The sequence below is a fragment of the Grampus griseus genome (genome assembly GCF_964374135.1).
Source record: "Grampus griseus genome assembly, chromosome: 3".
Lineage (NCBI taxonomy): Eukaryota > Metazoa > Chordata > Mammalia > Artiodactyla > Delphinidae > Grampus > Grampus griseus.
Window position 1 is genome coordinate 137,243,122 of NC_139019.1, and position 17,016 is coordinate 137,260,137.

The window sequence follows — 17,016 nt, forward strand, 5'->3', positions numbered from 1 at the left end:
GAGAGTGAAGAGAGCAAGGGGAACCCTGCAAGTTTAGCTGGCAACCTTCTCACCTACTGGATTACTGGCCAGACACAAACAAGAAGGGCTATGAGTGGTCCGGGAGATTGCTCTAGTTAATTGGCAAAGGGGAGCTGGTTGGGAGGAGGAGAACCCAGGAGGAGGGAGAACTGGGCATTTCAGTGCACCGCAGGATGGCATCGCCTCTGCCCTGGCTCTACATTATTCTATGGTGAGTAAGACTTTTTTCCGATTTTTCCTTTTTGCTCGGAGAAAAGGGCAAGCACACACCCATTGGGTGACTTCTATACCAAATCATGGAAGCAGCCTGGGTGGTGTGGCATGTATGTGTGGTGGGGCAGACGAGGCTGGAATGAACAGCCTATTTCCTCTGAGGCCAGGAGTGAGGGTCATTGACTGTCTACTCACAGGGTAGAAAATGCCCTAGGGAAACTGGAAGATGAAGGAAACTTCTACTCCAGAAACATCAGTCGGATCCTGGACAACTTGCTTGAAGGCTATGACAATCGGCTGCGACCGGGATTTGGAGGTGAGAGGCGTCCTTACTAGACCAAATGTCTGTACTTTTCTTCCCCCTTAGTGCCATTCCAAGGCACAGAGGCCTCAGGATAGCAGAGTGGCAGGTTGCAGAGCTTGGGGAGGGACCATGTGTATGTTCCCATCCAGTCTCTGTCCCTTCCTCAATTCGCAACCTTATATGCCAGTCATTTGAACTCTAAGCCTCAGCTTTCTCAAATGTAGTGTGGGTGTATGAACAGTGCTTGCCTCATAGGGCGTTTGAGTGTGAAATGAGATCTGCCATATAAAACACTTCCTTTAGCATTTATCCCATGAATGCCATCACTAAACATTAATTATTGTTGTAATTTTCTTTAGAATACTAACCTAGTTCTCGTCCATTCCTTAAATTTCACAATTTTGCCAGAATGCATTCAAAATAATGCAACTGGTGTGAGTTTGTAAAGTTGATAATCCAAAGAATTCCTGCTGCTGGAATTACTTTAGGATGGGTTGCAGATTCTGGCCATGAGAAGGGACTTTGTGATAGACTTATTCAGTTCAGTCCCCTTAACATCATTGATGATAATTGCCCCCATCCCTCTGGGCTCATTTCAGGTGCTGTCACTGAAGTCAAAACAGACATTTACGTAACAAGTTTTGGGCCCGTGTCAGATGTGGAGATGGTGAGTGAGCTCTGAGTGAGGAGAGTAATTTTGCTTAGTTGGGGGAGAGGGCTGAATCCCAGAATGAGTGATAAGGGGCGTTGTTACCAAACTTGGCTCCAGATCCAAAAGCAATATGTGTGCTCCTGCTGGGAAGGAATGGCCCTTAGAGCAGATTCCTGGCTTCATCTCTTTCACATTTCACTAAAGGCTCTGCTTGAATACTAATCTGAGGGGCCTTTTATGGTGATACCCTCTCTTCTGTTCACATATCATGCATCTATTCTTCCCTACAAAGAGAAGATCTTTCCCCATCTTTATGAAGTCCTAGTAAATTTTTGGAGGAGAAAAAAGAGAAACCAGCAAAGATGGTATGCTACATAAGTGTATATTGAGAATGTTTATTAAATTTAAAACACAGCTGTTTGGGCAGTGTATCTTTCTCGGTATGTGTTATTAAAACAGTAAAGGGAGTCCTTTGGAAAGAGTAATGCATTCCACCTTTTATGTTTGCAAATGGACCAATAGGTGTTCTGGGGACTCTGTTCCAGGTACAGATGGCTATAGGATTCATAGTAAGCGGCAATGAAAACCTGAACCAGCCTTCTAGAACAAAGTATATTATGATATTCCTTCATATTTCTCAGGTAGTATGTCCCCCTAAAAGTAAAATATACATACTAAAACTGAAGAAAAACATAACTCTTTAAAGTGGTGCATTAAATGTACTAGGGGAATGTAATTCTAGAAAAACAGTTATTAGATACTTTCATCTTCTGCTTTTTGAGTTGACGAGATAAGGAGAAAGGAAAGGAGGAGGAATTAAAAAAAGGGAAAAAGGAAGGAGTAAAAGAGAAAGAGAAAGGGGGGGCAGGAGAAGAGAAGAAAAAACAACACAGAAGAGGGGGAGAGAGTGAGGAGTACTTTATTTAAGAGATAAATGTCTTAAGACTTGAGAGAAATTAGAGTCAGCATTCTCCAGAATTCTCAATTACTTATCATATTTTTTCATTTGAGTACTGACTCACCCCAAGAATAAATAACCACAACCATATCTTATGGTACCATTGAAATCTGGGGACACTTAGAATTTATTTTATGCATGTGTCTCTTTTTTAAGACACACATCTTATATTTGTACAAGAGAGGCTTGTTATAGCCTGGATCATCATTATATGGATATGTTGTGTGTCAAATTATAGTTTTAAAATATAATCACCACTTGCAGTAATAGGTCTCATAAAGGAACATATAAAGTAGGCAAAGCAATTCTTGGCAATATTTTGACCTAATTATAAGTTGTTATTTATCATTGACTTTTGCAAAGGCCCTTATCATAATTCTTAAGATTTTTAATGTTATTTCATAAAAGCCACAAATTAAAACTCATAATTTTGATTATGCATGCTTAAATGATGCTCTGTTTGGGTAATCATGGTAACATTTGCTTTTATGTTCTCTGAGAACAGTATAAAACAATCATGATGTGCAGACAAGAGTATGCTTATCAAGTAAAGTTTCTCTATCCTTGGAACTTTACTAAGTGGTACCATGTTGCTCAGAGATACCTTTGAAGGTGAACAAGCTGCTAAGGGACTGGTTAGACTCACTGATGGTAGGAAGGTCAGCATAAAACCTAGACTAAATCTTTTTCTATTTTTCTTCTAAATTAAGGAGGGGGAGCTCAATAGGTCAATAGATGAAGAGATGGATGACTGATAGAAAAAGAGGAAGAATGTTAAGGAGGGTGAAGGTGGAAGAGAGAGGTTTGCACAATACAACACTACCTTTTATAATAATATTACAATCTTGGAGTGTGAAAACATAATAAGTCACTGAAATTATCACTTTCCTGATAGGTTATTGTCATCAAAAGTTGCTTCGTTTCTTAAGTTTTAAGATTGGGTATGTAAGCTAGTGAATAAACTATTCTTAATAAGCCATCTGCCCAGCATGCATGAATCTCTTATTTTGTCTTAGGAGTATACAATGGACGTTTTCTTCCGCCAGACTTGGACCGATGAGAGGTTGAAGTTTGGGGGGCCAGCTGAGATTCTGAGTTTGAATAACCTGATGGTCAGTAAAATCTGGACACCTGACACTTTTTTCAGGAATGGCAAAAAATCAATTGCTCACAATATGACAACTCCTAACAAACTCTTCAGAATAATGCAGAATGGAACAATTCTATACACCATGAGGTGAGGTTTCCCCAATTCTACTTCCTCTGCCCAAATTATCTGTCCATCACACTAACTCAGAACCACTTATTTCAATGTTCCTTAGGCTTACCATCAACGCTGACTGTCCTATGAGGCTGGTTAACTTTCCTATGGATGGGCATGCTTGTCCACTCAAGTTTGGGAGTTGTAAGTTACAAAAAGCTTCTGAGAGTCAAATAATGCATTCAAAATATATAATTATTTGGTTTTAGTCAGACACTGGAAAGCAAAAGAGAAATATTACTCTGACGTTCTCAGTATGATTCCAGGAATTAACTTACTTAATCACGTCTCTCTCAATCATACAGTCAGAGGTTTTGGTCACCAGGATTAAAGAAAATCATTTAAAAAATTTGTTTGTACTTCCTTTTTATAATGAACAAGATTTGCTTTGAAAGAAAAAAAAAAACACACAATTAGCCAGATTTACTTCTCTGTTTAATTTGTTTAAAAAATTCAGATGCTTACCCCAAAAGTGAAATCATATATACATGGAAAAAAGGACCACTTTACTCAGTGGAAGTCCCAGAAGAATCTTCAAGCCTCCTTCAGTATGATCTGATTGGACAAACAGTATCTAGTGAGACAATTAAATCTAACACAGGTAAGCATTTGATCAATGCATGGATGTAATCCTGCATGGTGACTCCAGTGCACATTTTCAAAATATCTATTTCTTTTTCTTCTGCATTATCCATCCTCAGCTAAACTTATTGTTTTAAAGTGATAAGTAGCTTTCTTTAAAATTGATTTTGCAACCATGTGCATATAAAGATTTGTGTAGCCTTGGAGTGAGTAGTTTTGTATGTATATGACACAAAGAACCCCACAGAAAACAATGAGCTGATGTATCTATCATCTGCTGATTGAGTAGCTTTGTCATATATTGAAAAAATGCCTTTGCTTGTTTTCTTCCCACCCATATTAATTTAAAGATCTGCAAGATTTATTTCCAGTTGCATTCTTTCTGCACACTGTCAACAGCAATAATCCTGATATACCTGTCTTCCAACAGGTGAATACGTAATAATGACAGTTTATTTCCACTTGCAAAGGAAGATGGGCTATTTTATGATACAGATCTATACTCCTTGCATTATGACGGTCATTCTTTCCCAGGTGTCTTTCTGGATTAATAAGGAGTCTGTTCCGGCCAGAACTGTCTTTGGTATGCTTCACTCTTTGGGCTCTACTTTCTGTCATCCTCCAGCTCACACTGCTTGTGTATCTTAGGGGAATGTTCACACCAGTGCACTTTTTCAACCCACAAAGGAAATAAACTCCTATCTCATTCAGACACATGTATCATATAAAATGACCCTCATCTTATCTCACATTGTGTGGCAAATCAACAAAAGATTAGTCTCAGCAAGAATTCTGGCTGGTTTCCTGTGACTTTGACGTGCCCTATTTAGGAAAGTTGTTTTTTTGTTGGTTTGTTTTGTTTTTTAAACTCAATTTGCTTTTTCATAACTAAAAAAAAAAGCAGAAAATTAAAAACTGACATGTAAAGCAATGAAAACAAAGGCTAAGATATTGAACCCACAAATACATAAATTATATCTCACTTTTATTAGGTTGGATCTTAAAAAAAATTGCCATTTTTAGGTCTAAAAATAGATAAATATCACCAGTTTCCCCATTGTTCAACCTAAATATTTAGTTACATTTATGATGTACAGAATCATTACTAGTGTGATGGAACAAAATGAAATAAGAAAAAGAGCTATAACAGAAAAATATCATCTGTAACGAAATCCAATATTTTTCTCAGTTTTTGTGATTATAAATTTAGTAGTTCATAGGGAAGACCTGAGTTTAATTGAAATCTCAGATGAATTTTGACTTTTTAATTTACCATACTAAAATAGATCTCTTTTTGCAAGTTATAAAAGAATATTTATATACTGATGTTTACCATCTTTGAATTACATAAATCCTCCAAGACAGAAGACTGCTGGCAGATGAGTAATGAAATTATTTTCTCATGATTAGATATTTTATCTTAAAACCAAGCTAGAAATAAAAAAAATTGAGAAATCTAATTTATATTTATTATTCACACCAAATAGACTTATTAAATATGATGAAAGATTATATCAGCATTAAATTTGATCAGAAGTTCAAAGCTTTATTAGTTATGTAATAATTTGCTATTATATTATAATATATTATTATTAATACACATCACCACACTAGGCTTTGAAGGAAACCAAAATGTGAATGCCTATGATAACTGTGAACAATTAAAAATAATAAAATAACAAAAAATACATTTGTAACAAAAATCCTCTCCACCAGCATGTTCCCACTTGATCTTGTTATTGGATTGCAAATGCTAATAGTGCATTTCTCATTCTGTTTCATTCTAGGGATCACCACTGTCTTAACCATGACTACTCTAAGCATCAGTGCCAGGCACTCCTTGCCAAAAGTGTCTTATGCGACCGCCATGGATTGGTTTATAGCTGTTTGCTTTGCTTTTGTCTTCTCTGCTCTTATTGAGTTCGCAGCTGTCAACTACTTTACCAATCTTCAGACACAGAAGGCCAAAAGGAAGGCACAGATTGCAGCCTCACCCCCAGTGACAATAGCAAAAGCGACTGAACCCTTGGAAGCTGAGATTGTTTTGGTAATTGTTTACTTTTCTAATGTTAGCTACCATATAGGAAAAGGCAGCCGGAATAGTTACCACAAACAATTAAATAGTCCAAAAGTAATATTAGTGGGGCATGAGTTACATAAATTTGGTTCCAAGGCCAACTTCTTCTCCAGCTTCACAGAAAAAAGCCAAGCAACAATCCTTCATTTATCTTTGCTCTAAACTTTTGGTATTCCTCTTTTATCACCCTCACTAATACTGGCAGATTGCAAGCTCTCAGAGGAGACAGAAAATTCTTAGCCTTTAGATGTTTTCTTTGAACAGGTTCCGTTATACCGACTAGGGAGAATAAAGTTAAAAAAAAAAAAGTTCCTAATGAGGTTTCAGAGTCTGAAGGAAACAAGCAGGGACTCCATGGACCATTTCTGTTAGAAATCCACTCGCTGCTTTATTTCAGGAGGGCACAATGTGTATATTAGGTTCTATGAATGCTGAGTCATAAGCCAAGTTTTTGACTCATGTGAAAACGTTCTCATGTTCACATTCATGTTATATGTATATAATATACATATTATTATGTATATTAATGTGGTTTTTTTGAGACACAATCAGTGAGAAATACCTATAAAATTAAGTTTAGATTTGCTGTGGCTAAGCTCTGGTCCCCAAAGTTTTTTTGAATAAAAAATAAATGATAGTATTAATAATTCAAGGGTCTTAAATGTGCCCCCAAATTTCAATTTCACATATGAATAAATTCTCACAACAATCAAATCGCATGTACTTTTTAAAAACTGGATTATAGAACTGATTGACAAGTGTACATTTTTATTTCAAAACAAACTCTAAACAAGTAGCTCTTGAAAAGAGGAAAATTTTGCTCTACAAAATCAAGTAATGCAGACACTTTGAACTGAAAATTTCTTTATAACTGATCAATTCTCATGACTATTTCCAAATCGCAAAACCACATACAGCCCAATTAATTCTTGGTTAAATCTTATGATAAAAATTATAAAGCTATATGTGTTTTACTTTCCAAATACTCAGGTGTTTATTGGCTTTAAAAGATAATTTTGTATTGAAACTTTTCTCTTTGATAAACTTAGAAACTTGTTAGAGAATTTACATTTTCTTTAAAGGATAAGACCAATCCCATGATAAGTGGCGATATGTAATTTAAAGACTTTTTTTTCTTGAATTAGACTTTGTTTTTAAACAAACAAAAAAAAAGTTTGCCATCCAGTAATCTGGTCTAATTACACTTACGAATAAAAAACAGAGCCTCAGAGAAGGAAAACATTAGGCACTAGTTGGTAGAAAAACTAGGAATTGATTCCAGAACTCCTAACATCCACAGATTTACAGAGGCTGAGGCCCAACACTTTTTCAAAGACTGAAATATAATAGAGTGTATACCCCTGGACAAAACATTTTCTGTATGTAGGTAAGGTTATTCCCAAAATTCTTCCCTTAATTTAATGATGTTTTCTTTATATACGTGTGTGTGCTTTGAAAGTTCACAAAAATATAAATTTTGTAACAAATATGTTAAGGATCCAGTTCAAAAGACTTGAAAATTATATATTTCAGAAAAGATAAATTCAAAATATTTTTGAGAATTATTTTGTTTGTAAAAATAAGTGATTACGTTACAACCTATCTGTACTTACATAGGTATATAATTGACATATTGTCCAAAGGTCATATATTATCTTAACATATAGCTGGAAAGGAAGAAGGAATTTATCATAATTCCATTTAACAGTTTCTTATTTGAGAAACACAGTAAAAATAAAAAAAGAAATTCATGAAAAAGAGGCTAAGAAAAGTGATTTTGAATATAGTCACTGATCTGATATTGAAACAAAAAGAAAGACCAACTTCCTTACTTCAACTCTTTTAAAATATATATTACTAAGAAGAATATGATTTCAAATCCTTAGAGAAAGCATAGAGTTATCGTTCCCTAAGTCCATTATTTTAAAGGTATAATTTATTAATAAGATGGAATTTAAGATCTCAGGTCTTCATATAAACTATCTTCTAATAGTTCTAAAGTAGTAACATATAATGAGCAGGTTCTTTGGGAAGCTGGATAAAAAATTGCATTTCAACCATCTCAAAGTAGTTTTTTCCTTGCAAGTTGACTTTTTTCCCTACAAAAAATTATATTTCTAAACCTGGCTCCACTTAAAATATTCCAAGGCAATGAAAAGGAGAATTTTGTTTCTGAAAGGCTAAGTCAAAGTGTAAAAATAAAAAGAAAAGTAACCAAACCTAACAATATTAACCTTGTAGGCATCAAAAAATATAGATGATTACATAGAACAAGTACAGTTTTATTTATTTATGTCAAAACTTGGCTATTACCTTATATAATATAGAGGAACAAACAAATTACACATTTCAAATATATACAGCACAATGGTATATTATGATTGCAAGGTCATTTTTTCTTTCAAATACCATGACATTTTAAAATGCCTACTCAGTTGTAATCAAAATGACATTATTTGAGTAAGCTGGACATTGAAATAGCAAACCAATGTGGTAAAGTTGAAATGAGATTAAGTGCTTGGATATTTCATGTGATTCTAAGTTGTATGTTTTAATATGCACATTGCTTTTCAAAGGAAAACTGCTTAGAATGAATGTGAAAACTTTATCACTTTGAATTTGACCTTGAAATTTATTATAATAATGACAAAGAGATGCAGGCATTTAAAGCCTAGTACTCACACCTGAAGACTCATCTAAAACTAAATCTGCAGAAGTGCTCTATAGAGTATTAATCTTTCTTATTTTAAGGCATTTGGAAGTGGAGACTTTACATTTTTGGATTTGGAGAAGAAATTGTCCACAGTTTCTTTCCTGCTTATAGGGTATCTTTCCATATTATTTTTATTTGGTATGCTATTTTGGCTTTAGAGAGTTATTCCTGTATTTATGTTTCAGAGCTTATTACATGTCTGGGGTAGATTTATATTATATATAAGACCAAGTTTAGACTTTGATCTCTTTCTGGATGTTTTGCTAGTTTTCTTGTTATTTTAAAAATCTAAGCCCTCACCACTATGTTCCTAAGAATGAATCCCCTGGCCCCCTACCCATCAATACATCCAATGTGGTTTCTCTTTTTTTTTTTTTTTTCTTGCGGTACGTGGGCCTCTCGCTGTTGTGGCCTCTCCCGTTGTGGGGCACAGGCTCCGGACGCGCAGGTTCAGCAGCCATGGCTCACGGGCCCAGCTGCTCCGTGGCATGTGGTATCTTCCCAGACCGGGTCACGAACCTGTGTCCCCTGCATCGGCAGGCGGACTCTCAACCACTGCGCCACCGGGGAGGCCCCATGGCTTCTCTTTTTCACAGAATGTGTGATGTTCTTGGTAAATTATCTACAAACTAAGTTGACCAAAATTTAATTGGTCAAGATAATAACTATATTTATACTGATTACATTACTTCTTTTCACCTGACACCAATTTATTGAGTACCTATGTGTTCATCAAACTATTCATACCATAAGCCTTTATTTGTTAAGTGCTTTTTTGCCAGATCCTTTGTAGAATGCTGAAGCTACCTTAGTAAGTGACGTCAATAGGGCCTCTTCCATCATGGAGCTGCCTGTTGAGCAGGAAGAGAGGAAACTACTCAAGGAGCCATGACAATATACTGTGATAAAGGCTGTGGTTAGAGATGTATAGAAGGCTGAAAAAAAGCCATGAGACAGTACCTAACTCAGTCTGGAGGGGTGATTGTGGAGGAAGTGATGCCTATGCAGAGAAAAGAAAGATGAGCCTGGCCCTGCTCTAGAAACTCTCAGTCAGTTGTGAGAAACTTGGGCACAGAGAGGGAAATAAGACATATTTTCCTTCCTGCACTCCTTTCAAGGTTGGAACGTCTGCTGGGCCATTACTATGTTGCCCTTCACCTGTGTAGAAAAATATGAATCATAGCATACTGAAAGATTTATCTCCCCTGTTCCAAATCGTGCTAAGATTTCTTTCAGTACTACCATTACTCCAAAGAATGAACAGTTGAATTAAGACCATCAGAGACTCTGAGCACCAGAAAGATCATGATGTCCCTTCCCCATGGTAGCGCCGTCATATGACTTATAGAGAGGGTGGGGTGGATTAGATGAGGGGTGTAGGTGGTTGGCTCTCTCCCTATACCTTCCATCAAATCACCATCCAATATTCCTTTCTGCACCCTCCAAACATTCCAGTATGGTTTTCAGACATGCCACTAGCACCACTGACCCACCAGATTGCTACCAATAAGCTGCTTCTCTGCAGGCATTCTGGAATTGTCTCCGCTCCTCAATTCTACCAGCTGTAAAATAAATGTGGGGACATTTGACACACTGATTTATTTTCTCCATAATGATTAATATGTAGCTTAAAAAAGGTCAAATAATAAATGTTTTCAAAAATATTTTCTCTTATTTTTGGTGCCCCTGTTCGCTGGTTCTAAAAGCAGATACTTTGTTTGTCCTTTGAGTAATGCAGCCCTGGTTAGAATATTTCTCCTAAGAGGTAACCCGTTGCCCCCTCTTCTTTAATATATTAGACTCACTAAATGCTGTATCAGAATTGCTCTAAGTACTTCCCAAATGCCTCATCCCTATACCAAATAACTGATTGTCACAAAGTCCAGTTTGACTCCAAGTACCTTTGCAATATGGCGTTACTTAAAACAAAACAGTGCTCTAAAAATACCCAAAGCAGGATGACACTGAACGGCAGGGGAGCCCCGGAAAAATTCAAAACCACAGGCGTTCTACTCAAAACAGTGACAGCCCCAAGCTGAGCCCTCATCTGGACTCTGACAAAAGCTTATTTTACCATCAGCTGAAGCTGCTGAGCTTACAATAGAGCAGGCGGGATCCGACACAAACCTGTAGCTTGAATGGTTTGCAATATTGGCTTTCTTTTCATTTCAGAAATTCAGTGTGATTCTTCTAAATTTTAGGTGTCCAGTCTCCTACACTGCCGATTCCCAATTATCCAGGAGCTGATTATCCAGCGTGTGGGTTAGCCAGCCCTCTGGCATTTCCTTGAGCACCTTGTATTTGCTGCCTGGTAGAAATCCCCCAGCCATCATTGGGCAATGAGACAGTGTAATTCTAAACCAGTGAAGCTCAATGGTGGGTGAATTTTCCCCCAGAGGACATTTGTCAAGGAACAAGGATATTTTTGGTTGTCAAAACCCCGAGGAGGTGGTTGCTACAGGCATCTTGTGGGTACAGGACAGGGATGCTGCTCAACACCCCATGATGTACAGGGCAGTTCCCACAACTAAGAAGTATCAGTATATCCGTAGTTTTGTGGTTGAGAAACCATGCCCTAAACCCTAAAGCTGATGGAAAGAAAAAGTAATATTTATTAAGAGTGGGGCTTCCCTGGTGGCTCAGCGGTTGAGAGTCCACCTGCCGATGCAGGGGACACAGGTTCGAGCCCCGGTCCGGGAAGATCCCACATGCCGCGGAGCGGCTGGGCCCGTGAGCCATGGCTGCTGAGCCTGCGCGTCCGGAACCTGTGCTCTGCAACGGGAGAGGCCACAGCAGTGAGAGGCCCGCATACCGCAAAAAAAAAAAAAAAAAAAGAGTATGGTCTTAGGGATCTGAGAGGGATTGAGTGAGGTACTGCTGCTTATTACTTGTGTGAGCTTTCTGCTTACACCTTCATTTGCTCATCTCTGAAATGAAAATAATATTTTTACATGATAGATTCTTCCTAGGAATAAGCAAAATAATGCATGCAAAGTGCCATGTAGTGCTTGTTAATGGTAGGCATTTAGATATGGTAACGATAATATAAAGTAATATCAACAATATGCTAAAATATAGTGTAAAATAATCATAAAACGTTTTGTTCCCTTCTCTTTGCCTGACTACAAAGTCTTGGGAAATGTTTAGATTTTCATTCACTTGTTTATTCGGCATATGTTTATTAAGCGTTCACCGTGTTCTGTGCACTGGCTAGGAACTGTGGAACACTTACATATGAGAATAATATGCCCTCTACCACTAAGGCGATTTCATGTCAGGAAAGGGGATAAAGCACAACGGAAATAATATTTACAGGGAAGAGGTGATGACAGCAGAGAGTTGTAACAGTTAGGTAGGCAGAAATGTGTACAGAGAAAAAACACATTTCCTTTCTCAAGTTCTTAAAGAAAAAAACCTTACAGCTGAAACAGTAATTGGCCCTTTCTTTTTTTTTTTGTTTAATTTTCTTTCTTTTTTTTTTATTCAAGTATAGTTGATTTCAATGTAAGCTTAGGGAGAGTCAGTGACTCCTAAGGCATGTCTAAGTCATACAGCAGCTAAGTATTATCTATGGAATTGCAGTCTAGGGCTTTCTGACTCTGCTGCCCTCTTAACTCCTAAGCAACCCTCCATAGAGATTGTCTGGGGAAGCAGATGAGGAAAAGAGGAATCCTACTGTAGGAGACCTTTAATTCCAGGCTAATGCCATTGTGCATAAATTTTTCATGCTGTTAGGTGGTGAATGATGTTGCTTAACTCTGGACAAGGGTTATTCAGCAATCTTCATTAAGTCATTTGTGACACTGTGACGATGCCAAGAGATTGACAAATAAGTTTTCCCAACATCTCCAAAAGAGAGAGAGAGGTAAAACAATGCCTTACATTTTTATGCTAGATTATGGTTTATAATCACTTTCATCTCAGTGAACTTATTCATGTCTGCCCTGTTTCTCCCTAAAAAAGGAAGAAACATAGGTGTCAGACAGACAATGCATGCTATTAAAAATCAAGACGTGTTTAGAAGAAAATCTGCTCTAAAGCCTTGCCCTCTTTCTTTCCATTACGATCCTTAGAAAATTTACTAGAGCAAAATATTTTAATGTTCCTTATATCTGGGAGGAAGAGAACTCTTTCTGAAGAATTAAACTGTGACAAATTTTGCTCTTTCAGGTGGAGAATATTTTAATAACATATATAACAGATGAAAATTCAAATCAGAGTTTGAGAAACATGATAGAAAGCTCTTGGCAGACAATGCTATGTTTATTCTCTCATACAGGTAGCATGCATTGAGACCAAAATACCACTACTCTGGTCCTATCCACACACTATCTAGTGACCCTGGGCACAGTAGTCCTGGGTTGTCACATATTTTTAATAGAAAATGTCACTTATTTCCTATCCAAGATCAGTAGATTTGGCATTCTTCTATTTTAAATTCTCTTCTACCTCCAATACCTATGATTTATTACATTCTGTCCAGAGTGCCTAGCCTAATACTGGGTCAACAGATAACAAATAAAGATATTCTTTGCTTGAAATTCACCATGGTCATGTCAAATCAGACTTCATACTGATTTATTTTTGCTTTTGGTAAAGAAACAAATTTTCCCACGGCCCCTAAAAGCACAGTGGGCTTGAACTCTCTATGATGACTATTATAGATACTGGGCAAACTTCCATGACAAATCAAAAGCAAAATTCAGGATGGGAGTATAGAGAGGAGCGGTTCTCAGGGTGGTTGTTTCCCGCAGTCCAAATGTCACCACGTCGGTGGGTAATTCTGGTCCTGTGGCTCAACCAGCACAGGGGAGGCGGCAGCCTCATCCCGTTGCTGGGGGCGCTGCTGTCTAAAGCTCCAGGAGTCTGTGTGCACGTGAGTAACACACCCTGCCAGGCAGCAAAGTGGTAATTCTGCTGCCAAGGAGAAAACGAGGCAGTTTTACAAGAGCAGGGTTAATGTACAGCCAGGGTGTGAAGGCAGGGACCCAGCAAGGACAACCTGGCCACAAGGAGAGTGATTGTTATAGGCCGTAGACAAGAAAAGGTAAGAATCAGAGGAAGCCCCCCAGTCTCCACCATTATGAAAGGAGTCTAACGCAAATAGAATTAGAGTCTCTGAACCAGGCTCAATACTTTAAAGGTGAGAAAATGCTGGGATGAAACAAGCAGTGAGATTGACCAAGGCGGTTTAATACGGGCTGTGAAACTATGGGCGAAGCAGTTCCCACATCTGGACCTCAGCCTTCTCATCTGTTACTTAATGCACTGAAGATCCCTTTCAAGACTAGGATTGGTTGTCTTATGATTTCAGTGGAACAGAAAATCTCATGATAGAAAAGAACATATGGCAATTCTGAGGTTAGTAAATATATCACTTTGGTAACTTAAGATGGAGGGAGACCAGTGGAGAAGCTCTGAATGGAAAGCAGAAAGCTCTCAATATACAACTCTGGACCAAGAGGTAGTCGTATTTCCAGGGAAGAACAGTCATCCCACTCAATATAAGGGTATTTCTATTTTGTCACTGGCTTTTGATGTACATGAGCACCTTTATTTTTTTTTTTGCTGTTGTTGATACCTCAGTTGGTTCAAATTTATGAATGGTAAAGATGAGACTGTTGGCTGGGAATGTGTCTAGAATGTGTCTAAATAACATTTAGCCGAGCTGTTATTTTCTTGTATTGAGTAATTGCCCACACATTCCCACATGAAATTCCCTCTCATTGCCCATACCCATTGCCCTATAGGTTTATGCATAACTGGGGTGGTGGGTGGATAAGCCCTTATAACCTGGCTTATCTCCTAATGGTACAACACTCAACACAGTTTCTGGGGCATGGAACATGCTTAGCATCAATTGCTGATGTATTAAATTAGAGGACGTTGGATGTTAGCAAATCGATGTTTTTCAAATTTGTTTTACCGCTTTCTTGGAAAAGTAGCGCCATCAATTACTATCAAGAATTTGCTGATATTTTAACTTATATAGTAAGTAGTCAGTAACTATCTGTCAATGACGGAAAAAATGAATGATTAAGGGATGTCTATTCTTTTACCCAGGCTGAATATATATGTATCTTTTCCTCTACAGCATCCTGATTCCAAGTACTATCTGAAGAAAAGAATCACCTCTCTGACGTTGCCAATAGTTCCATCCTCCAAGGCCAGCACAGTCCTCACAAGCGCTCCCATCTTACAGTCAACACCTGTCACCCCCCCACCCCTCTCTCCTACCTTTGCGGGTACCAGTAAAATAGACCAGTATTCTCGGATTCTCTTCCCAGTTGCATTTGCAGGATTCAACCTTGTATACTGGATAGTTTATCTTTCCAAAGACACGATGGAAGTGAGCAGCAGTGTTGAATAGGTTGCAGCCATAATAACCTGTATTCTGTGAGTTCTCCTTTTCTGAATGTTTAAAAATAGCAATGAGACTTGTATAGATGCTTTTCTGAACATGAAATCGAAATTGAAAATCTCTAACACATAGCTTTGAGTAAGCATGTATGGGCAAGAAAAGCAATAACGTTACCCCTCAAAATTGGAAGGTGAAGGTTGGTGAAAAATATGACTTTTCCGCACATTAGAGAAAATTTTATAAAAGGATAAAATGGATTCAAGATGAAGTTGCCAATCTTTGTCCTTCATTGTTCAATATTTTAATTGTCACTGTGAATATCATTTACCACAAAGCAAATAAAAATAAGAAATGCTGACACTTCCAAAGCCTGCCTTTAAATGTTTATTTTGGCTTAGTTCTCAAGAGAACAAAATATAAGTAGTCTAAATATTTATCAGTAGGTTAATACCAGCATGTTGGAGGCCTTTATGCTAGTAAAATGGCTTTCAGTGACATTATAAAGCCTGCATTGAGCTTAGCCATTTGTTTTTAACCTTGCTGTGCTACTTTACCTCAATAAAATATGGTGTTTGTATACATACGAATTATACATAGATCATAAATTATATATGCATTTGTACATAGCTTTAGTTGGACTGCAATACAGTGTTGTTTTATCTCACTAAGCTCTCCTTTTAAAATAATATGCTCATTCATAATTCCATGAAGTGGTAGAAGGCTTGTATATTATGACTGTTCTTATATCTCACATGCTTTACCTTTCTAAGTGTATCACTAAACAAAACAACAATAAACATGGTTCTCTGGGTCTGTTTAATAAAGCTCAGAAGTTTCCTTAAGTATGGGGAAATGAAGTGGTTACCTCCCCAGTGTTAGTGTCTCTGCAGATTCTGAGAGATACAAGGTATGGGACAGCCAGGCTTGGTCACCCAGCTCTAAAAAAGACACGTGAATTTGTATTCAAATAGTCAATCCTGCTAGAAAACAACGGAACAACGTCTTCAAAATGCTGAGGGAAAATGATTTTCAACCCAGAATTCTGTAACCAGCAAAATAAAGATAGAGGATATATTAAAAAAGTCAATCCTTCATCTCTTTTCTGCTCACTCAACACACTTTCTGTTATAAGATGAATGCGGTCTGAGGATCTAATGTATAACTTGGTGACTATAGTTGATGACACTGTACTGTGTAATTGAAATTTGCTAAGAGAGCAGAAATTAAATGTTCTCACCAAAAAGAAAAAAAAAAGTAAATATGTGAAATGATGGATATGTTGAGTATCTTGCAATATTTATTTATCAGCTGTACTTCAATCAAGCTGAAAAAATGAATGAAACTCTTTTTCTTCCTTTCTACTATTCCAGCTCTTTCTGATGCTAACTCTACCCATGTTTCTCCCACACAGAATGGTATTAGGGAAACAGGAACTAGGAGTGGGAGAAAGCATGTGGTGTGGTTTGTGCAAATCAATAAACCCCTCATGAGTTGTAGCTGGGTCTTAAACATCATTGAGATCAGCCAGAGCTCTGAACCCAGAAAGAAATATTCTGGAATTACTACCTCTTGCCTTTATCCGGGAAAATACAAAAAAAATTCTACAGCCAAACAAATTCGAGTTTAATTGAAATAGCTCTCTACTAAGGGTAAGGAAGTTGAGATATCCATCTAACTTCCCTATTAATTAGCTCATAAAAAAATCACTTAGCCTCTGGAAGACATAGCTCTAGTCTCACCTATAGGACGAGGGGGATGGAATGGACACCCTCTGAAGGTCCTTCCATTTTGAACAGCTTATGTTTGTTTCATTACTTCTTTTTTTTTTTTTTTTTTTTGTGGTACGCGGGCCTCTCACTGTTGTGGCCTCTCCT

At 37.5% G+C, this 17,016-nt stretch overlaps 1 protein-coding gene across 1 annotated transcript; it reads left to right on the top strand.

Moving 5' to 3' along the window:
- Positions 1–194: 194 nt before the first annotated feature.
- Positions 195–15,151, top strand: GABRA6 (gamma-aminobutyric acid type A receptor subunit alpha6; the record flags this gene model as incomplete). The annotated part of the gene is made up of 9 exons (XM_082651003.1): positions 195–232; positions 432–550; positions 1,138–1,205; positions 3,165–3,385; positions 3,471–3,553; positions 3,867–4,010; positions 4,422–4,574; positions 5,779–6,038; positions 14,876–15,151. 9 exons carry the CDS (start codon positions 195–197, stop codon positions 15,149–15,151), a joined length of 1,362 nt encoding a protein of 453 aa, XP_082507129.1.
- Between the last annotated feature and the right edge of the window lie 1,865 nt (positions 15,152–17,016).